The sequence below is a fragment of the Capsella rubella genome, unplaced genomic scaffold, assembly GCF_000375325.1.
Source record: "Capsella rubella cultivar Monte Gargano unplaced genomic scaffold, Caprub1_0 scaffold_3, whole genome shotgun sequence".
Taxonomy (NCBI): domain Eukaryota; kingdom Viridiplantae; phylum Streptophyta; class Magnoliopsida; order Brassicales; family Brassicaceae; genus Capsella; species Capsella rubella.
Genome location: NW_006238921.1, coordinates 13,016,323 through 13,032,461, shown reverse-complemented (window position 1 = coordinate 13,032,461; position 16,139 = coordinate 13,016,323). Strand labels below are relative to the sequence as shown.

At 36.7% G+C, this 16,139-nt stretch overlaps 3 protein-coding genes across 3 annotated transcripts; 2 read left to right on the top strand and 1 right to left on the bottom strand.

Annotated features, from left to right (window-relative positions):
• The first annotated feature begins 851 nt into the window (after positions 1-851).
• On the top strand, positions 852-5,133 carry LOC17891900 (RNA-binding protein 39). The gene is made up of 13 exons (XM_006299776.2): positions 852-1,368; positions 2,075-2,156; positions 2,236-2,292; positions 2,395-2,450; positions 2,635-2,866; positions 3,087-3,170; positions 3,263-3,337; positions 3,607-3,696; positions 4,020-4,084; positions 4,172-4,382; positions 4,470-4,558; positions 4,653-4,767; positions 4,875-5,133. Exons 1-13 carry the CDS (start codon positions 920-922, stop codon positions 4,920-4,922), a joined length of 1,653 nt encoding a protein of 550 aa, XP_006299838.1. The 5' UTR covers positions 852-919; the 3' UTR covers positions 4,923-5,133.
• A 789-nt stretch (positions 5,134-5,922) lies between these two features.
• On the bottom strand, positions 5,923-7,663 carry LOC17893089 (UDP-glycosyltransferase 90A1). The gene is made up of 3 exons (XM_006299918.2): positions 6,713-7,663; positions 6,282-6,620; positions 5,923-6,194 (listed from the first exon to the last, which is right to left on the bottom strand). The coding sequence occupies exons 1-3, from the start codon at positions 7,640-7,642 to the stop codon at positions 6,021-6,023; spliced, it is 1,443 nt and encodes a 480-aa protein (XP_006299980.1). The 5' UTR covers positions 7,643-7,663; the 3' UTR covers positions 5,923-6,020.
• A 3,302-nt stretch (positions 7,664-10,965) lies between these two features.
• On the top strand, positions 10,966-16,132 carry LOC17891941 (probable ubiquitin-conjugating enzyme E2 23). Its single transcript, XM_006296803.2, has 8 exons — positions 10,966-11,075; positions 11,369-13,354; positions 13,818-13,955; positions 14,095-14,577; positions 14,731-14,800; positions 14,892-15,031; positions 15,124-15,435; positions 15,522-16,132. The coding sequence occupies exons 2-8, from the start codon at positions 11,369-11,371 to the stop codon at positions 15,774-15,776; spliced, it is 3,384 nt and encodes a 1,127-aa protein (XP_006296865.1). The 5' UTR covers positions 10,966-11,075; the 3' UTR covers positions 15,777-16,132.
• The last annotated feature ends 7 nt before the right edge of the window (positions 16,133-16,139 follow it).

Below are 16,139 nucleotides of genomic sequence, written 5' to 3'. Positions count from 1 at the left end.
ATCAATATTTATTACATTTAATAAATTTCCTAAAATCTCTCCCTAATAAATCAAATATTTCTCCAACATCTTTATATGATTTTATTTGTTTTTAAATTTATATTATTACATAAATATATGTATAATAAAAATATTTTTTTTTGCATATAATGCAATTTGAATTTTTAGAAACGGATGTATATTACTCAAACGATACAAATATGGATGTACTAAAAGATTGTTGATAATTGTGTAGCACGGGTCATGTGATGGAACGAGTTATCATTTACATAATTATGATTATAGATATTTTTAGGGGTGGTCTACTATAGTATAACTCACAAAATATTTTAATATAAAATTATACTATGTAAACGAATATTATGTCAATATCATTTCATTATTTTAAATATTATACTTATTTAATTAATTTGATCAAATTACGATTATATAAAGAATAAATTATCATATAATATTCTACGGGTTAAATCATAGAATTAACAATCAAAATATAGTTGTACTCTTATATAACAAACAAAATTAATAAAAAAGAATACATTTTAGGAATGTTGTCCCGCGGTGTACCGCGGCTTAAAATCTAGTTTTGTATTGATTATTGGAAAAATAATAGCTACTGAATTATGACACATGCAAACTAATTATTGAATGTTTTAGAAATTATACGAACAATTGTTAATTATTGCAAACATTCACCAACTAACATAAGCATACTCTCTCTAATATATAACGAGCAAAAATGGGCCTAATTACGCATCCATAATGGGCCTAATGAAACATGATTTTTTTTTTCTTTTTTTTTTTTCATCAATGAAACATGAAATCTAAGCCGTGAAAGCGATAAAACCGAAAACCCTAATTTTTGGTACCGTCTTCTCTGTTGAATCTGTTCTCCATCACTTAGGGTATCTTATCTTCTACGATGGACTTTGATGAGTATGAGTACTTAGAGAAGACTGTTGAGAATCCCCTCCTGGAGAATGAAGTTGTGAATGGTGGTGATGAGAAAGCCAAATCTGAAGGGAAAGAACGGAGTAGAAGCTCGAGGCATCGGAGCGATGAAGATGAGGAGGGTCGGCGTTCTAAGCGGTCTAGATCCCACCACCGTTCACGTTCTAGAGATAGGCATAGGAGTAGCCGGGAGCACAGGGACAAGGATAGGGATAGAGATCATGAGAAGAGTAGAGATAAAGAAGAAAGAAACGGGAAAGAGAGAGAGAGGGACAAAGACAGTAAAGGACGTGACCATGAAAAAGAACGTTCAAGGAGAAGTAGAAGTCGATCAGAGCGACATCGGAGTCAGGAAAGAGAGAAGAGCCAGGAAATTGAACCTAAGGAAAGAGAGATCAAGGAACGGGATAGAGATCGCAGGTGCTCCTTCTATCTCTTTTCTTTACTGCATTTAATCAGTATGCATACTTCTGAGAGGTACACATCCGAGTTGGTGATCTTAGAATCTGGTTCTTGAATTTATGTATCGTGTTGCTATTCAATCTATATCCCTGTAGAGTTCAGTTCATCATGGTAATTTCAGAATAGTGTTGGGATCTTGTGACTAAAATTGAGGATGTGGGATCCTAGTGCTTCCAATAAGGAATCCAGATCTCTTGTATGCTACAAAAACTTTGATGTGAGCTATAAGTGTTAACAGGTTCATACTAATGCTATTAGGTCCACTGGTATTGACTTCTGTACAACTTGATGGGGATCGTTCCGTTTAAGATTATCATTGTAATAGAAGGTAAAATGTTTTTGGTTAGACTTCAGGTTGGTCCCGTGCTAAATTTAAAATGAAAGAAGATCTCTAAGTTTTAATTTTATGAGTTTATTGATCATCCGTTGTTGACTTCACATAGTTCCCTGCAGGGCCATCTCGTGCTTCACATGTGTACGCCTATCGGAGAAAAGTTTATCTGTTTTGAATTGTCATAATATTAACATATTGCTGAATACCAGAAGATGGCTTCTGATATGTTGTCTTTGGCATATTCGAAAGATGTTGCGACATCTTGTAAAATATGGATGAAATCGTTTCTACTAACAAATTAAACAAGCTTACATGTTTGTTATTATGCAGACGCCATAAAGATAAAAAGGAGGATAAGGTAGAGCCTGAGGCTGATCCTGAGAGAGACCAGAGAACAGTTTTTGCCTATCAGGTATGCCTGTTGTTATAGCTATGGTTCCTTTAGAACATTATAACTTGATCAATAATTGATTTCTTTTTGTGTACAACAGATTGCGTTGAGGGCAACTGAAAGGGATGTTTATGAGTTCTTTTCCAGAGCTGGAAAGGTTTGTCCACTACTCTCCGGTTTCATATCACCATATAAAATGTTGTTCTGGCTGGTTCAATTGAATATTTTTTAACACATTGTCTCCTAAATATGGTTTTAGGTACGGGATGTACGGATAATTATGGATCGAATTTCGAGGCGTTCAAGGGGAATCGGGTGAGTTTAGCACTGTTTAATTCTTTAAGACTTATGTGGCTAATGGCTAGAACAAGTTTTGTTTATGCTTAATAAATTATAAACTTTCATAACCGTGATAAGCTTTAAATAACTTCTGAGCACATTAATTGTGTAAATGTTGTGATGTATTATTTGCTGGATTCTGAATTGGTCCTGCTTGCAGGTATGTGGAGTTTTATGATACAATGTCTGTCCCTATGGCTATTGCTCTATCTGGACAACCTCTTCTTGGTCAGCCTGTTATGGTAAAACCTTCTGAAGCTGAGAAGAATCTTGTTCAGTCAACAACTGCTGCTGCTGGAGCTGGGGGGATGTTGGGCCCCTACTCTGGGGGAGCTAGACGTCTTTATGTTGGTAACCTCCACATTAACATGTCAGAAGATGATCTGCGAAAGGTAAACTGGTACTTTTTCTTGCAACTGCTATATGTTGGATATAGAGGAAGTGTTATTTGGATAAATGTCAGAAAACCGTAAGGAAAAAGTTATCCCTGTATTGTACAAATCGTTATGCCTGTTGAGCTTTTAGGATCACAGATTTCTTTTGTAATTGCTCATTTACTGATCATAGTTTGCGTACAGGTAACATAATAATGCTTTCTTTTTGCCTTCCTAGGTATTTGAACCATTCGGGAGTGTGGAGCTGGTGCAAGTACCTCGTGATGAAACTGGCCTCTGCAAAGGTTTTGGTTTTGTTCAGGTAGGTAGAGTCAGTGTTAAATCTTGATTAGGCTTTTTGTGCTACTGTACTTATTTATTAACAGAATTTTTTTCTTTTTCTCAACCTTCAAGTTCGCCCGCCTAGAGGATGCTAGGAATGCACTGAATCTAAATGGGCAGTTGGAGATTGCAGGTCGTGCAATCAAGGTATTGTTGAACCATTAAAAAAAAATCAACTGAGATAAGTAGTATTGAAGGTCTTAGAGAGCTTAAGCTATGCTAAGTACTCTCTGGACGGATTGCTTCTTTGTGGTAAAACTGAATAGAAATTCATTTATTTTGTGCTTAGTGACGGCAAATTCTATGACTTTGAGCAGTCAACCATCTTGAATCTGTCTCAAAAGCTTCTGAACATGCATGTAACAACGCCACATGCATATTATATCTGTTAATAATGTAGTTTTATTTTTCATTAGGTGTCAGCTGTAACTGATCAAACTGAAGTCCCAGAAGCTGGACAGACGCAAACCACCGGTGATTTGGATGATGATGATGGAGGAGGCCTGGTTAGTAGTTGGCTTAATCTTGCTAGCATAAACTCCAAAAGTGGATATATTCCATGGATCTATAGAGAGAACTCAAGTCACCTGCTTTACATAATAAATATAGTTACTGCATGATTTGGTATAGATATAATCTGAACATAAGTTTCATGAACTTCAACAAAAGGGTGTCCATAGACTTTACTAAATCTAGTTCTCTATGAAAGTAAATAGCTACTATGTGTAAGATCCATGGGGGAGTAGAAGAAAATGGAGTTATCTTTCCAACACTGTCAGTAAAAGCTTTTCTTCTCGTAGCCTTACCTTCCTGGTTACTTATTTTGCAGTCTCTGAATGCACAATCGCGTGCGCTTCTCATGCAAAAGCTTGATCGCAGTGGAACGGCATCAAGGTTTTCTATTTCCTGTTACTAATTTCTGTTTTTGCAGTTTGTGTAAATTCATTTACATTCCTCTAAATTCTCCAACCTTCTCTGCAGCACTGGCCTTACTACAGCTGCATCAATTCACGGAGGAGTTTCTACAATCTCTCCATTGGCAGCTCCTGCTCTTTTACAAGGGTCTTTTCCTGCAGTTGCTGGACTCGCAGGGGCCGGCATTATTCCTGGTGTAATACCAGCTGTGCTTGACCCAGTTGGTATCCCCAGCGAATGTCTGCTGCTTAAAAACATGTTTGATCCATCCACAGAGGTTAGTAATCTCCAAAAATAGTTTCTTTCGGCTTAACAATTCCGTATTACAAGCTAGCTATTCTTTACACTTGTATCTTTTTGGCAGACTGAACCTCATTTTGACGAGGATATAAAAGAAGATGTCAAAGAAGAATGCTCCAAGTTCGGACAGCTGGATCATATCTACGTTGACAAGTGAGTGAGCTTTTAGCATCGTGTAACTTTCTCACTCTCGAAATTCGAAAATATTAGATTGATCTCTGACGTTGAATCTCTGTTGCTAAAACAGGAACAGCGTTGGTTTTGTCTACCTGAGATTTGAGAATACGCAAGCAGCCATGGGTGCACAACGTGCTCTCCATGGAAGATGGTTTGCTGGAAAGATGATTACTGCCACTTACATGGTATCCAAACAATAGAAACATGACTTTTGTCGTCTCACTTTCTTCAAACTGATCATCATCTACTAACGAATCTTGCTTCTCTCTTTCTTTCTCCTTTGATTTAACAGACTACAGAGGTTTACGAGGCCAAATTCCCCGAGAGTAAGGTCGGTTAAAGGTGCCTGCCGGAGACTAAGTTTATAATTATGGTTGAAGTATAAAGAAAAGATAAAATCTACGGTGGTAATGTTAACTGTCCTAATCCAATCTTGTGTCAAGATTTATGTTTATGGTTTTTACCCACTTGTATTTTTAAGTCTCGGTATTGTGTGTTAACTTTGACACCCTTTTTAAAAAGTTTTTTAATTCAGTATTTTGTTAAACTTAGCTGCTTATACACAAAACTTTGAAGTGTGCCTAAATCTACATGAACTTAACTAAAATTCTAATTTTCTACACGAACAATCTAAATCCTGTCAAAACCATCAATTTGATGGTTTGATGGTTTGACTAGTATATCATGTGGGACAATTGAATGATCAAACGATCAAGCGTATTACATATATATATATATATATATATATATATATATATATATATATATATATATATATATCGCTTAAATTAGAATAACTAAGAAAATAAACGCTTATTTTTTTTTCTTCTTCGATTTTCATTTTCTGATTTCTCCTCAACTTATTCCTCCCGCCGCGTCTTCAACAGCTTTAATTCAGAAACAATTTAAATTCGGTCAAAACTATCAAATCGATAAACAGTGTTATAGTTCCGTTAAAATATGATGACTAGTATACCACGTGGGACAATTGAATGATCAATCTGGGAAAAAAACTTTTAAAATAAAAAAATTGCAAACTCAAGAGTCAAACCTACTACTTCTGATACCAGTTAATCAAGCATATTACCAGCCAACCTACCGTCACATAATACACAATGCCAAACAAAGATATATATATAGCTTAAATTATAATAACTAAGAAAATAAACGCTTATTCTTTTTTTTCTCCGATTTTCATTTTCTGATTTCTCCTCAACTCATTCCTTCCGCCGCGTCTTCAACCGCTGAGGTATTTTTGATCATTAATTTTTCTTAATTTGAAATTAAGTCCTAAATCAACTGCACAGACTTCTTTCAACTTAGGATGTGGAACTGAGATATTTATCACCCAATTCAATTTTAATCACAATTTTTATTTTCCTTTAACAAAATCAAGTTGAACTATTAAAAGCACCATTTGAATCCTCAAATCACTTCTCTATTCACTAGCACTATTTGACTCTCTACTCTTACATAACTCTTTCAGAATCAAATCCAAGTTCTTCCAAGACGAACCAGTCCCTTCAACCAAAGCTGCTTTTGCCAGTTTCGAGTATTCTTCCACGTTCTTTCTTGCGAGTTTTCCAGTTTCTCCTTCCATTAGTTCTTTAATCTGAGACGTAAATAAAAATACTAATAAACACACTAACAATGAACATAACTATAAACTTATATTGTATTTGTTTGTGTCTCAATATACCTTTCGACTTAGTTCCTCTCTTGTCACAAATCCTCCTCTTACCCTCCCATCTTCGGTTTCAACTCTCACTCCGACCTTTAATTCCTCCACAACCATCTTTGCGTTGAAAGGTTGCTCGGCCATCATCGGCCAAGCTAGCAACGGGACACCAACGCATATGCTCTCTTGTGCTGAGTTCCAACCACAATGGCTCAAGAATCCTTTGACACTCTCATGTGACAATATCTCCCATTGGTCAACCCAATCTCTCACTATCATCCCACTCTCTCTTATTTTATCTTTAAATCCTTCTCCAAGAATCTCTTCCACATCTTTCCTCGTGACCCACATAAAGTTCACCTAAATAATCAAACACGCCATTAATAAGAAACACGTATTTATTATACCAAACCTTACTAGTAATGCCTAACTTGTGTACGTACTCGACGTACCTTTGAATCTTCCAACCCTAAAGCTAGTTCTATAAGCTGCTTAGTTGATAACTCTGCCTGTGTTCCAAAAGCCACGTACAAAACTGGACGCCCTTCTTCACGCTTCCGATCCAACCAATGGATCCAAGCCGGTTTAGCACTCTTCTTCGATTTATGAGGATCTGCCAAACACAATGGCCCAACACACCACGACTTGTGTCCATTAGAGTTGTTGTAGTCAACGAATTTTGACTCAAGTTCGTAGAAGCTGTTCACTAAAAACCCATGGCTTGTAGTGGTCGACATATATTGTTCCCTAGATAGCTCGAGCGCTTGATCCGGCTTGTCCGGATCGAAAGCACCATGGTCGAAATCACACTTTTTGACCTGGATCCATGGAAAGTCCGGTAGAGTAACCGGTTCGGTATCAGATTTAGTTGCCGGTTCGGCAAAGATTTGGTGTTTGTGAGAAGAGATGGAGACGGCGGAGGCGTAAGAGTTCATGCCGTAAAAGACCAACCTAGGAATCTTGAACTTAGCAGCAGATTCCGATGTCCACCAGAGGAAACCATCGGAGACCATGAAGGAAACTTGTGGAAGATAATTCTTGAGTGTTTCTTCGAAGAATGGTTGGAGAAGCTTCGTGGCACGCGTGAATGGGACGAAGAGTTTCATGGAAGGGAGCTTGTCCGTGTTCTCGACGCCGGGAGGGATCCCGGGGATGTTTTCCGGGAAAGGGAGAGAGATGACTTTGATCTCCGGTGTGTCCGAGAGGAACTTTGAGACGAAAGTTTGGTTCTTTGGAGTGGTGAAGACGGTGACGGTGATGGATATGGTTGGTTCTTTGCTGTGGTGACGGAGGAGGAGACGACCGAACTGGAGGAGAGGGATGATGTGGCCTTTTGACATGTAAGGGAAGAGAACAACGTGACGATGTGTTGAAACTTCCATGTTTTTTTTTTGTAATTTGTTTTGTCTTCTCAAGATATGTTCGGTCCGCACGCAAACCTACTGTATATATAGGAAGTTAATCGTGATTAATTTAATTTAATTATTTGGCTGTTATCAAAATAGCATGACAATAGAGTTGGTGGCCGTGCATTAAAAAATATATAAACATTTTATTTTAAAAAACGAGGGAACCATAATTATAAAGATATGATCAGCTAACGTGCCAATCAAGTATTTTTTACTTTTATTTTCTTTTAAAATCACTTAATTTGTGTTCTTCTTTATTTTTTCTTTTTCAAATATCATGGCCGTAAAATCAATCAATTTTAAAAACTATTTTTTATTCTCCCTACAATAATCAGAAAACTCTGTATAGATTTACATATATTTTTTAAAATACATATAAACATTTTATTTTTTTAAACGAGGGAAAATTTATTTGGCGGTGGTGCACAAAAAAAGATTTAAAATACATATAAATATTTTATTTTTAAAAACTAGGGAAAATTTATTTCTCTTTTTGATTTTGAAATTTTTTATGTGACTTTTATCCAAAAATCAATTTATCACCTAAGCAAAGACCATATTGGTTCTCTAGGTTTTCTTCTAGAAACCAAACACTCTAAAATGATAATAATGTTCAAAATAAGACAAGATTTCATATTAATATATCACGACCACTAGCTAAAAAATATTTGTTAAGCTATTTAAAGAGAATTTTTGAGAAATACCCCTTTTAGTGTACCCCTTTTTAAAAATACCCCTATTTTCTATTCATTTTCAAAAATACCCCTTTTCAAATATGAAAAATTATGAACTTTTATATGGTTGATAAGGTACATCAAGATCGTTCTCTACGTTTCTTCTAGAAACCAAACACTTTAGAAAGATAATAATATTCAAAATAAGAAAAGATTTCGTATTAATATATCACGACCACTAGCTAGAAAATATTTGTTAAACTATAAAAAATACTAATTTAAAAAAATACTAGTATAAATACGTTTTGTTCTTTTAAAAGCAGTAAACATAAGTCTTCTCTTTCTGATTTGAAATTTTCTATATGAATTTTATCCAAAAGTCACTTTATCACGGAAGCAAAGACCATATTAGTTCTCTAAGTTTTTTCTAGAAATTATTCAAAATAAGAAACCAAACACTCTAGAAACACTCTCAGAAGATGGTTTGCTGGAAAGATGATTACTGCCACTTACATGGTATGCAAACAAAAGAAACATGACTTGTGATGTTATGTGTTGTCTCACTATCTTCAAACTGTTTTCGATATCATCATCATCATCTACTAATGAATCTTGCCTCTTTCTTTCTTTCTCCTTTGATTTAACAGACTACAGAGGTTTACGAGGCCAAATTACCCGAGAGTAAGGCCGGTTAAAGGTGCCGGAGACTAAGTGTTTAATATGGTTGAAGCATAAATCTACGGTGGTGAAGTTAACTGTTCGACGAGTATTTCGAATCTGTGTCAAGATTTATGTTTATGCTTTTACCCCCTCTTGTATTTTTAAAGTCTCGGTATTGTGTGTTAACTTTGACACCTTTTTAAAAGTTTTAGTTCAGTATTTTGTATTATGCGAACATATTTTAGATTTCATAAGAATGTTTTTACTTTAGACTTTTTATTTGCTTTAGAAATCAAAAGCAAGTTAGTTGACCATTTTTTGTGGAATCGATCGGTCTAGTATTTTTAAAAAGGCAAATCAATTGAAAAATCTTCCACCGATAACTTCTTCTTGGAGATTCCAACCTGGTACTTACTCGTTGCTTTCTGTTTTGATAATTCATTTGCAGCTTCTATTGAAAAACTGAAACATCAGAAAGAAAGAAAAAAAACTTATATACCAAGAGTTGCAAACCATAATTGAAGTGCTCTCTTGTACATGCGATGCGACCATGAAGACAAAAACTTATATACCATGAGTCGTATTGGGAGATGGAAAATCGGAGATAGATCGAGATCGACGGTCAAGAAGATAAAGCGAGAAATATGGACATTTATCACATATCTTTTAGAATAATATATACTTTTTTTTGTCAACAGAATAATATCTTTTTATTTTCATAACTTCGTTTTATCTTTTCAACCGTCGATCTCGGTCTATCTCCGGTTCTCCATCTGCCATAAGCTGCAAACCATAATTGAAGTGCTCTCTTGTACATGCGATCATGCCTGGTTTAAGGGCAGTGCAAGGAGTGCTTTTAATTGCACTGGGCCTCATTGGTTTTGACTTTTTATTAGTAGGTTTTAGGACCCTCAAAAAAAAAAATTGTAAATAAAGGTCCAAAATTTTGAAAATCTATAAGTAACACCCTAAATAAAGATTTTTTTTTTTTTTTAGCACAAGGTCCAACCAAATTTGAGCCGGGCCTGCATGCGATTCGACCATGAAGAACACTAATAGAGGAGACACTGTTGCCGATATGTTTGTCTAGACAAAGCTGAGATGCATAAGTGGGATTTGTCTCCACGGCGGTGAGCATTTCGCTCTCCTCATATGAAGTTAAACTAGACTTGAAAGGTGTACATGAGCAAGAACAAAGGTGTTGTTCCCTCTATAGTTGTTTGTTGTGCCTTGTCACCACAAAAGACACAAGCTGTATTTAGTCCCAATATCCTATCATAATTCTTATGTTTTTTTTTGTAAAGTTATCATAATTCTTGATTGGATTTGGATTTTGATCAAGAAAAGTAAGGAGGGCACAATTTATAACAGTTTATTTTCTCTTCTATTTTAAGATATTGTTGCGTGATGATAACTTTGATACCTTTCTTCAAAGTCTCATATTATTTTAGATTTTATAAGAATGTTTTTACTCACTTGGCCTAGAAATGAAGAGCAAGTTAACTATATATCTTTTGTCACAATCTTGTTAAACAGAACAGGTTTTTTTTTGTCAATCAATGTTTTTAATTATTCGAAATTGATTACACTATTCTAACGATTATTATTGTCTTCTCACCACCTTTCACAATCATTCTCAATAGTTTTTTACATATAACAAATATAATTCACATTCCTTATGCAATTTTTATAAATAAATAATCAGATACCAAAAAAAAACAAAAAGTCTGAAGAATCAGGCGACTTGGTAAGCAGATCTAACGGCTGAGATTAAACCATTTAGATCATCGGTGAGTGCTGGTGAAATGTCGTCATTAAAAAAAAAAAAACAAATTAGACATGAAGGTACATAATGACGTATATACCCTTGACGCCGCTGAGCTCCTTCCTCTTCCTCCTCCTCCTTCCTTGTTGTTCCTTCTTCAACCTTTCTCCTCAATTTCTCGATTCTTCTTCTTCTTCTTCTTCTGATAGAGAGAGAGAGAGAGAGAGAGAGAGAGAGAGAAACCAAACCCATTTATCGATTTGAAAGCTAATTCCGATCATCACTGCTTCTCAAAGATTCCAATCCGGTACTACTTACTCCATGGTTTCGAATCTGTTTCATTGGCTGCTCAATGTGATTATATTTTTGCGTTTTGATGAATCTTAGTTTCCTTTGATTATTATGATTTCATCGGAATGTTCTATGGAGATGTTAGCTTGAATCAATTAAGAAGAAAGATTCCAACTTTTTCGTTTTTTTATCGTCATATACTAAGTATGTATGTTGTTGTTTCATAGTTTTAGATCCTTTACTCTCTCGTCTTTCGTTGGGTTAAGAATATTTCATTCTCTCATAATGTAAAGTTCTTGGCTTTTATAGATGGAACATGAGCAAGATGACCCTGGTACATCAACTAATGGTGGGGTTGACTCGGGGCTTGATGATTCAATGAATAAAGACAGCAGTCATATAGATAGGTCTGATGATTCGGTAAGTAACGAGCATCCTAATATTTATCGACAAGATGTTGTCAGAAACAACAGGACGGGTAGTATTGGGGTTGTCAGCGAAGTAGCTGGTGATTCTGACTCTGAGAGTGATATTAGTGATGAGGATGATGACGAAGAAGATGATGATGACGACAATGATGATGATGATGGGGATGAAGAGGAAGTTAAAAAGGCTAGGGAAGAAAATGTTGGAGATGGCAATGCTGCTGGAAATCTTGGGGAGAAAAAAGCCGATGGGAATTATAAATGTGGTCCTCTTGAGGGAGATCAGATTCGTGTGCTTTGGATGGATAACACCGAGCCTGTTCAAGATATTAATGATGTTACCGTTGTAGACCGTGGTTTCTTACATGGGGATTATGTTGCTTCAGCTTATGAGCCAACTGGCCAGGTGGGAGTTGTAGTGGATGTTAACATATCAGTAGATTTGTTGGCTCCGGATGGTTCTATCCACAAGGACATCTCAACCAAGAACTTGAAACGCGTCAGGGATTTTGCTGTTGGAGATTATGTGGTTCATGGTCCATGGTTAGGTAGAATTGATGATGTGTTGGACAATGTGACTGTCTTGTTTGATGATGGTTCCATGTGTAAAGTTCTACGTGTTGAACCTCTTCGACTAAAACCCATTCCCAAGAATAATCTTGAAGAAGATGCAAATTTTCCTTATTACCCAGGCCAGCGGGTCAAAGCAACCACATCTTCTGTTTTTAAGAATTCTCGGTGGTTATCTGGACTATGGAAGCCCAATCGAATGGAAGGTACTGTGACCAAAGTTACCGCTGGATCTATTTTTGTCTACTGGATTGCCTCAGCTGGCTTTGGTCCAGATTCTTCTGTTTCCCCACCTGAGGAGCAAAACCCAAGTAATTTGACATTGTTGTCATGCTTCACCCATGCCAATTGGCAAGTAGGTGACTGGGGCCTTCTTCCATCGGTGAATCAGTCTGCTACAATTCCCTTACACAAGCATGTGTCTAAATTACGAATATATGATTCCCAGAAAAATGGTGCTGACCGGCAACAGAAAAGTGGGTGCGATTTAGAAAATGTGCAAGATGGAGAAAGCAGAAGAAATGAAAATGTTGGTATTAATGCTCAAGCTTTGCCAGAAGAAACTAGTGAAGATCCTCCACAAAGAAATTCTTCTATTTTAAAAGAGCCTGTTCATGAGTCTTGGCCTCTCCATCGTAAGAAGATGCGCAAACTAGTTATCAGAAAGGACAAAAAGGTAAAGAAAAAAGAGGAAAGCTTTGAACAAGCTCTTTTGATAGTTAATAGCAGAACATGCGTTGATGTAGCCTGGCAGGATGGTACAATAGAATGTAGGCGGGAAGCAACAACATTGATTCCAATTGAGACTCCTGGTGATCATGAATTTGTCTCTGAACAGTATGTGGTGGAAAAAACCTCTGATGATGGTGATAACACAACTGAACCTAGACGTGTTGGCGTTGTAAAAAGTGTCAATGCAAAAGAACGTACCGCTTCTGTGAGATGGCTAAAGCCACTTGAAAAGGTAGAAGCCCGTGAGTTTGAAAAGGAAGAAATTGTTAGTGTGTATGAACTAGATGTCCATCCAGATTATGACTACTGTTATGGGGATGTTGTTGTTCGCTTATCACCTGTAACCGTTGCGTTACCAGCATCTTCACCTGGGAACTCTTTAGAGGAGGGAACACAGCAAGACAATGGATACCAAGATTCAGAATCCCTTCAAAAAGCTAAAATCCTTAAGGATAAGGAAGAAGATAGTGCTAATACGGAACTTTCAAAGCTCTCATGGGTTGGAAATATTACTGGCCTCAAGGATGGTGATATTGAAGTAACATGGGCCGATGGAACTGTATCAACGGTACGTCAACCTCAACTAGTCTATTCACCTTCAATTCCTTACTGGTCTGGTCTCACTATATAATTTGCAATGTATATGGAAACTTGAGTGCTTTTGATACAGTTGCTGTTTCAATTTAAAAGTGTTCATTGGGGATGCTCAATGTATGTCCAAACCTATTTGGAGCTAGTGTTTTGTTCGTGTTGCTTTTTATGTAATAGATTGTTAGAGGAAAGGCCAAACTATAAATGGTGTCCCATCCTAGATAGTTTCGCTAAAACGACTGTTGATGCATAAGTTGGAGAAGACTTTTTTACCTATATAAAGGAATAACTTGGAGGCAGTTTTTTTTTTACATTTGAATAACCTGAGAGATATATGCAATTGGTTTGTTATGAGACTGTTTATGCAAGAAAAACAGTCACAAATCAGTTTACATGTGGACTAGGCTTGGTGTTAATTGATAATCTTTTCTTTCTCTTAGGTTGGCCCTTATGCAGTTTATGTAGTTGGACGGGATGATGATGATGAATCGATTGCTGCAGAAAGTGAAGCAAGTGATGCTGCAAGTTGGGAAACCTTAAACGATGATGACAGGGGTGCTCCTGGGATTTCTGAAGAGGTTTATTTTCGTTTATAAAAAATTACCAAATTTGTAATTAGCTTATTGTGTCTCCTTAAACCAAAATGTTATGGCACTGATTTACTTCCTTTCTAGATGCCATTTTTCTGCAAATTAATAAGAAATGTTTGATTTTCAGGAGCTTGGAAGGAGTAGTTCCATTGAGGGGAACTCGGATGCAGATATCAGTGCTGAGACTGATTCTGGGAGGAATGGTGCCCTAGCTCTTCCACTGGCTGCGATCGAATTTGTGACTCGACTGGCTAGTGGAATATTTTCGCGTGCACGGAAATCTGAAGATTCTTCCAGTTCGGAAAACACAGATGAAAATGCATATAAGCAAGCTGAATTGACTAACCCTTCTGATGAAAGAGATTGTTTCCTTGATGACCCTAGTCCACCCAAAGTCAATGTGACTGATAATTGTGAGTCAAAGGGAACTCTAGCAAACACCGAGAATCTTTTGAGTGTGGAAACCTCTAAACTTGTAGAAGATGGAGCATTGGAAACATCAAAGAATGAAGACGAGCCAGTACCTTCTGAAGGTGATAGTTGTAGTTTCAGACGCTTTGATATATCACAAGATCCTCTGGACCACAATTTTCTTGGCGCAGATGGGCAGGTAGTTCAAGGACTTGCACTTTAGATGACTCATGTGTTGGTTCAAAATACTAAAATATTTAATTCACATGTCCCGTAAAATATGTTTTTTTTTGACATGGCAATTTAAATTGGAAACTTGATTTGAATCTTAATTGTCATTGCAAACTTGCAGAAAACCAAAGAAAGACAGTGGTTCAAGAAAGTTGATCAAGACTGGAAAATACTTCAGAACAATCTTCCGGGTAAGAATGTCTAGCTGTACAGTTAAAACGTTCAGCAATATCTCATGATGGTAACATCTTATTTTAAAAAAATGTGATTTCACTTTGACAGATGGAATCTTTGTTCGAGCTTACGAGGATAGAATGGATCTCTTGAGGGCCGTAATAGTCGGGGCATATGGAACACCATACCAAGATGGTCTCTTCTTTTTTGATTTTCACCTTCCATCTGACTACCCTAGTGTGCCACCAGTACGGGTTTCTGATATATTATTATTATTGTGCACAGCCTAATGTCTAATCCAGCTATGAATAATATGAAAACAATGTTCTGTCATGTGCAGTCGGCATATTATCATTCTGGTGGTTGGAGGTTAAACCCCAATCTGTATGAAGAAGGCAAGGTCTGTCTTAGCCTTCTTAATACCTGGTCAGGCAGGGGAAATGAAGTCTGGGATCCCAAATCATCTAGCATCCTTCAAGTTCTTGTTTCACTCCAGGGATTGGTGTTGAATTCAAAGCCTTATTTCAATGAAGCCGGGTATGATAAACAGGTTGGAACTGCGGAAGGAGAAAAAAACTCACTGGGATACAATGAGAACACTTTCTTGCTAAATTGTAAAACCATGATGTATCTTATGCGGAAACCACCAAAGGTAATGGCGAATCTCTATTGCTAATTTCTTACTCAACTACACATTTTCCTCAATTTTCGTTTCTTAATTTGTGATGAAATCTATAGGGTTTTGAAGAACTCATCAAAGACCATTTCAGAAAACGCGGGTATTACATTTTGAAGGCATGTGACGCCTACATGAAAGGATATCTCATAGGTTCCCTCACCAAAGATGCCTCGGTTATAGATGAACGCAGCAGCGCTAATTCAAATTCGGTTGGTTTCAAAATTATGTTGGCTAAGATAGCACCAAAGCTTTTCTCAGCGTTGAGCGAGGTAGGAGCTGACTGCAACGAATTCAAGCATCTCCAGCAGCAATAACACAAGTCTCAAGGAGCTGGATAATCCAATCATTGCCAATGAACAAAGTGAAGGTTTGCGGCTTCTTTACTAGTACAAGTTTCAAATTCAGATTGTGTGTATCAGAGTTACTTTTTGGAGTTATACAAGAATTACGTGTTGCTAAGTTGTAACCTCATCTGCTCCAACAATATTTGGCAAATGAATTTTTTTGGTTGGTCGTATTTTGGAGCCTAAGTTATAGGGGGGTGCACTTCAGCATTTGTTTCTTTTGTCATGGGTTGTCAATTCCGTCTAACAAGGGTTATTTCCGTGAAGTTGTTTTGCTTTAATAGTTTCTGTCCGATCAAATTCTAGAACAGTTCCGCTTTGATTTACTCCTGG

Bases quoted from the DNA above. Each gene is read 5' to 3' on its own strand.
- LOC17893089 (XM_006299918.2), bottom strand. From the start codon at position 7,642: ATGGAAGTTTCAACACATCGTCACGTTGTTCTCTTCCCTTACATGTCA. The intron at 6,621-6,712 runs GTACGTCGAGTA...TTGATTATTTAG, and splicing joins TAGGGTTGGAAGATTCAAAG to GTGAACTTTATGTGGGTCAC. The intron at 6,195-6,281 runs GTATATTGAGAC...TTTACGTCTCAG, and splicing joins GAGAGGAACTAAGTCGAAAG to ATTAAAGAACTAATGGAAGG.
- LOC17891941 (XM_006296803.2), top strand. From the start codon at position 11,369: ATGGAACATGAGCAAGATGACCCTGGTACATCAACTAATGGTGGGGTT. The intron at 13,956-14,094 runs GTTTATTTTCGT...TTTGATTTTCAG, and splicing joins CTCCTGGGATTTCTGAAGAG to GAGCTTGGAAGGAGTAGTTC. The intron at 15,436-15,521 runs GTAATGGCGAAT...TGAAATCTATAG, and splicing joins TTATGCGGAAACCACCAAAG to GGTTTTGAAGAACTCATCAA.
- LOC17891900 (XM_006299776.2), top strand. From the start codon at position 920: ATGGACTTTGATGAGTATGAGTACTTAGAGAAGACTGTTGAGAATCCC. The intron at 3,697-4,019 runs GTTAGTAGTTGG...CTTATTTTGCAG, and splicing joins ATGATGATGGAGGAGGCCTG to TCTCTGAATGCACAATCGCG. The intron at 4,085-4,171 runs GTTTTCTATTTC...CCTTCTCTGCAG, and splicing joins CGCAGTGGAACGGCATCAAG to CACTGGCCTTACTACAGCTG.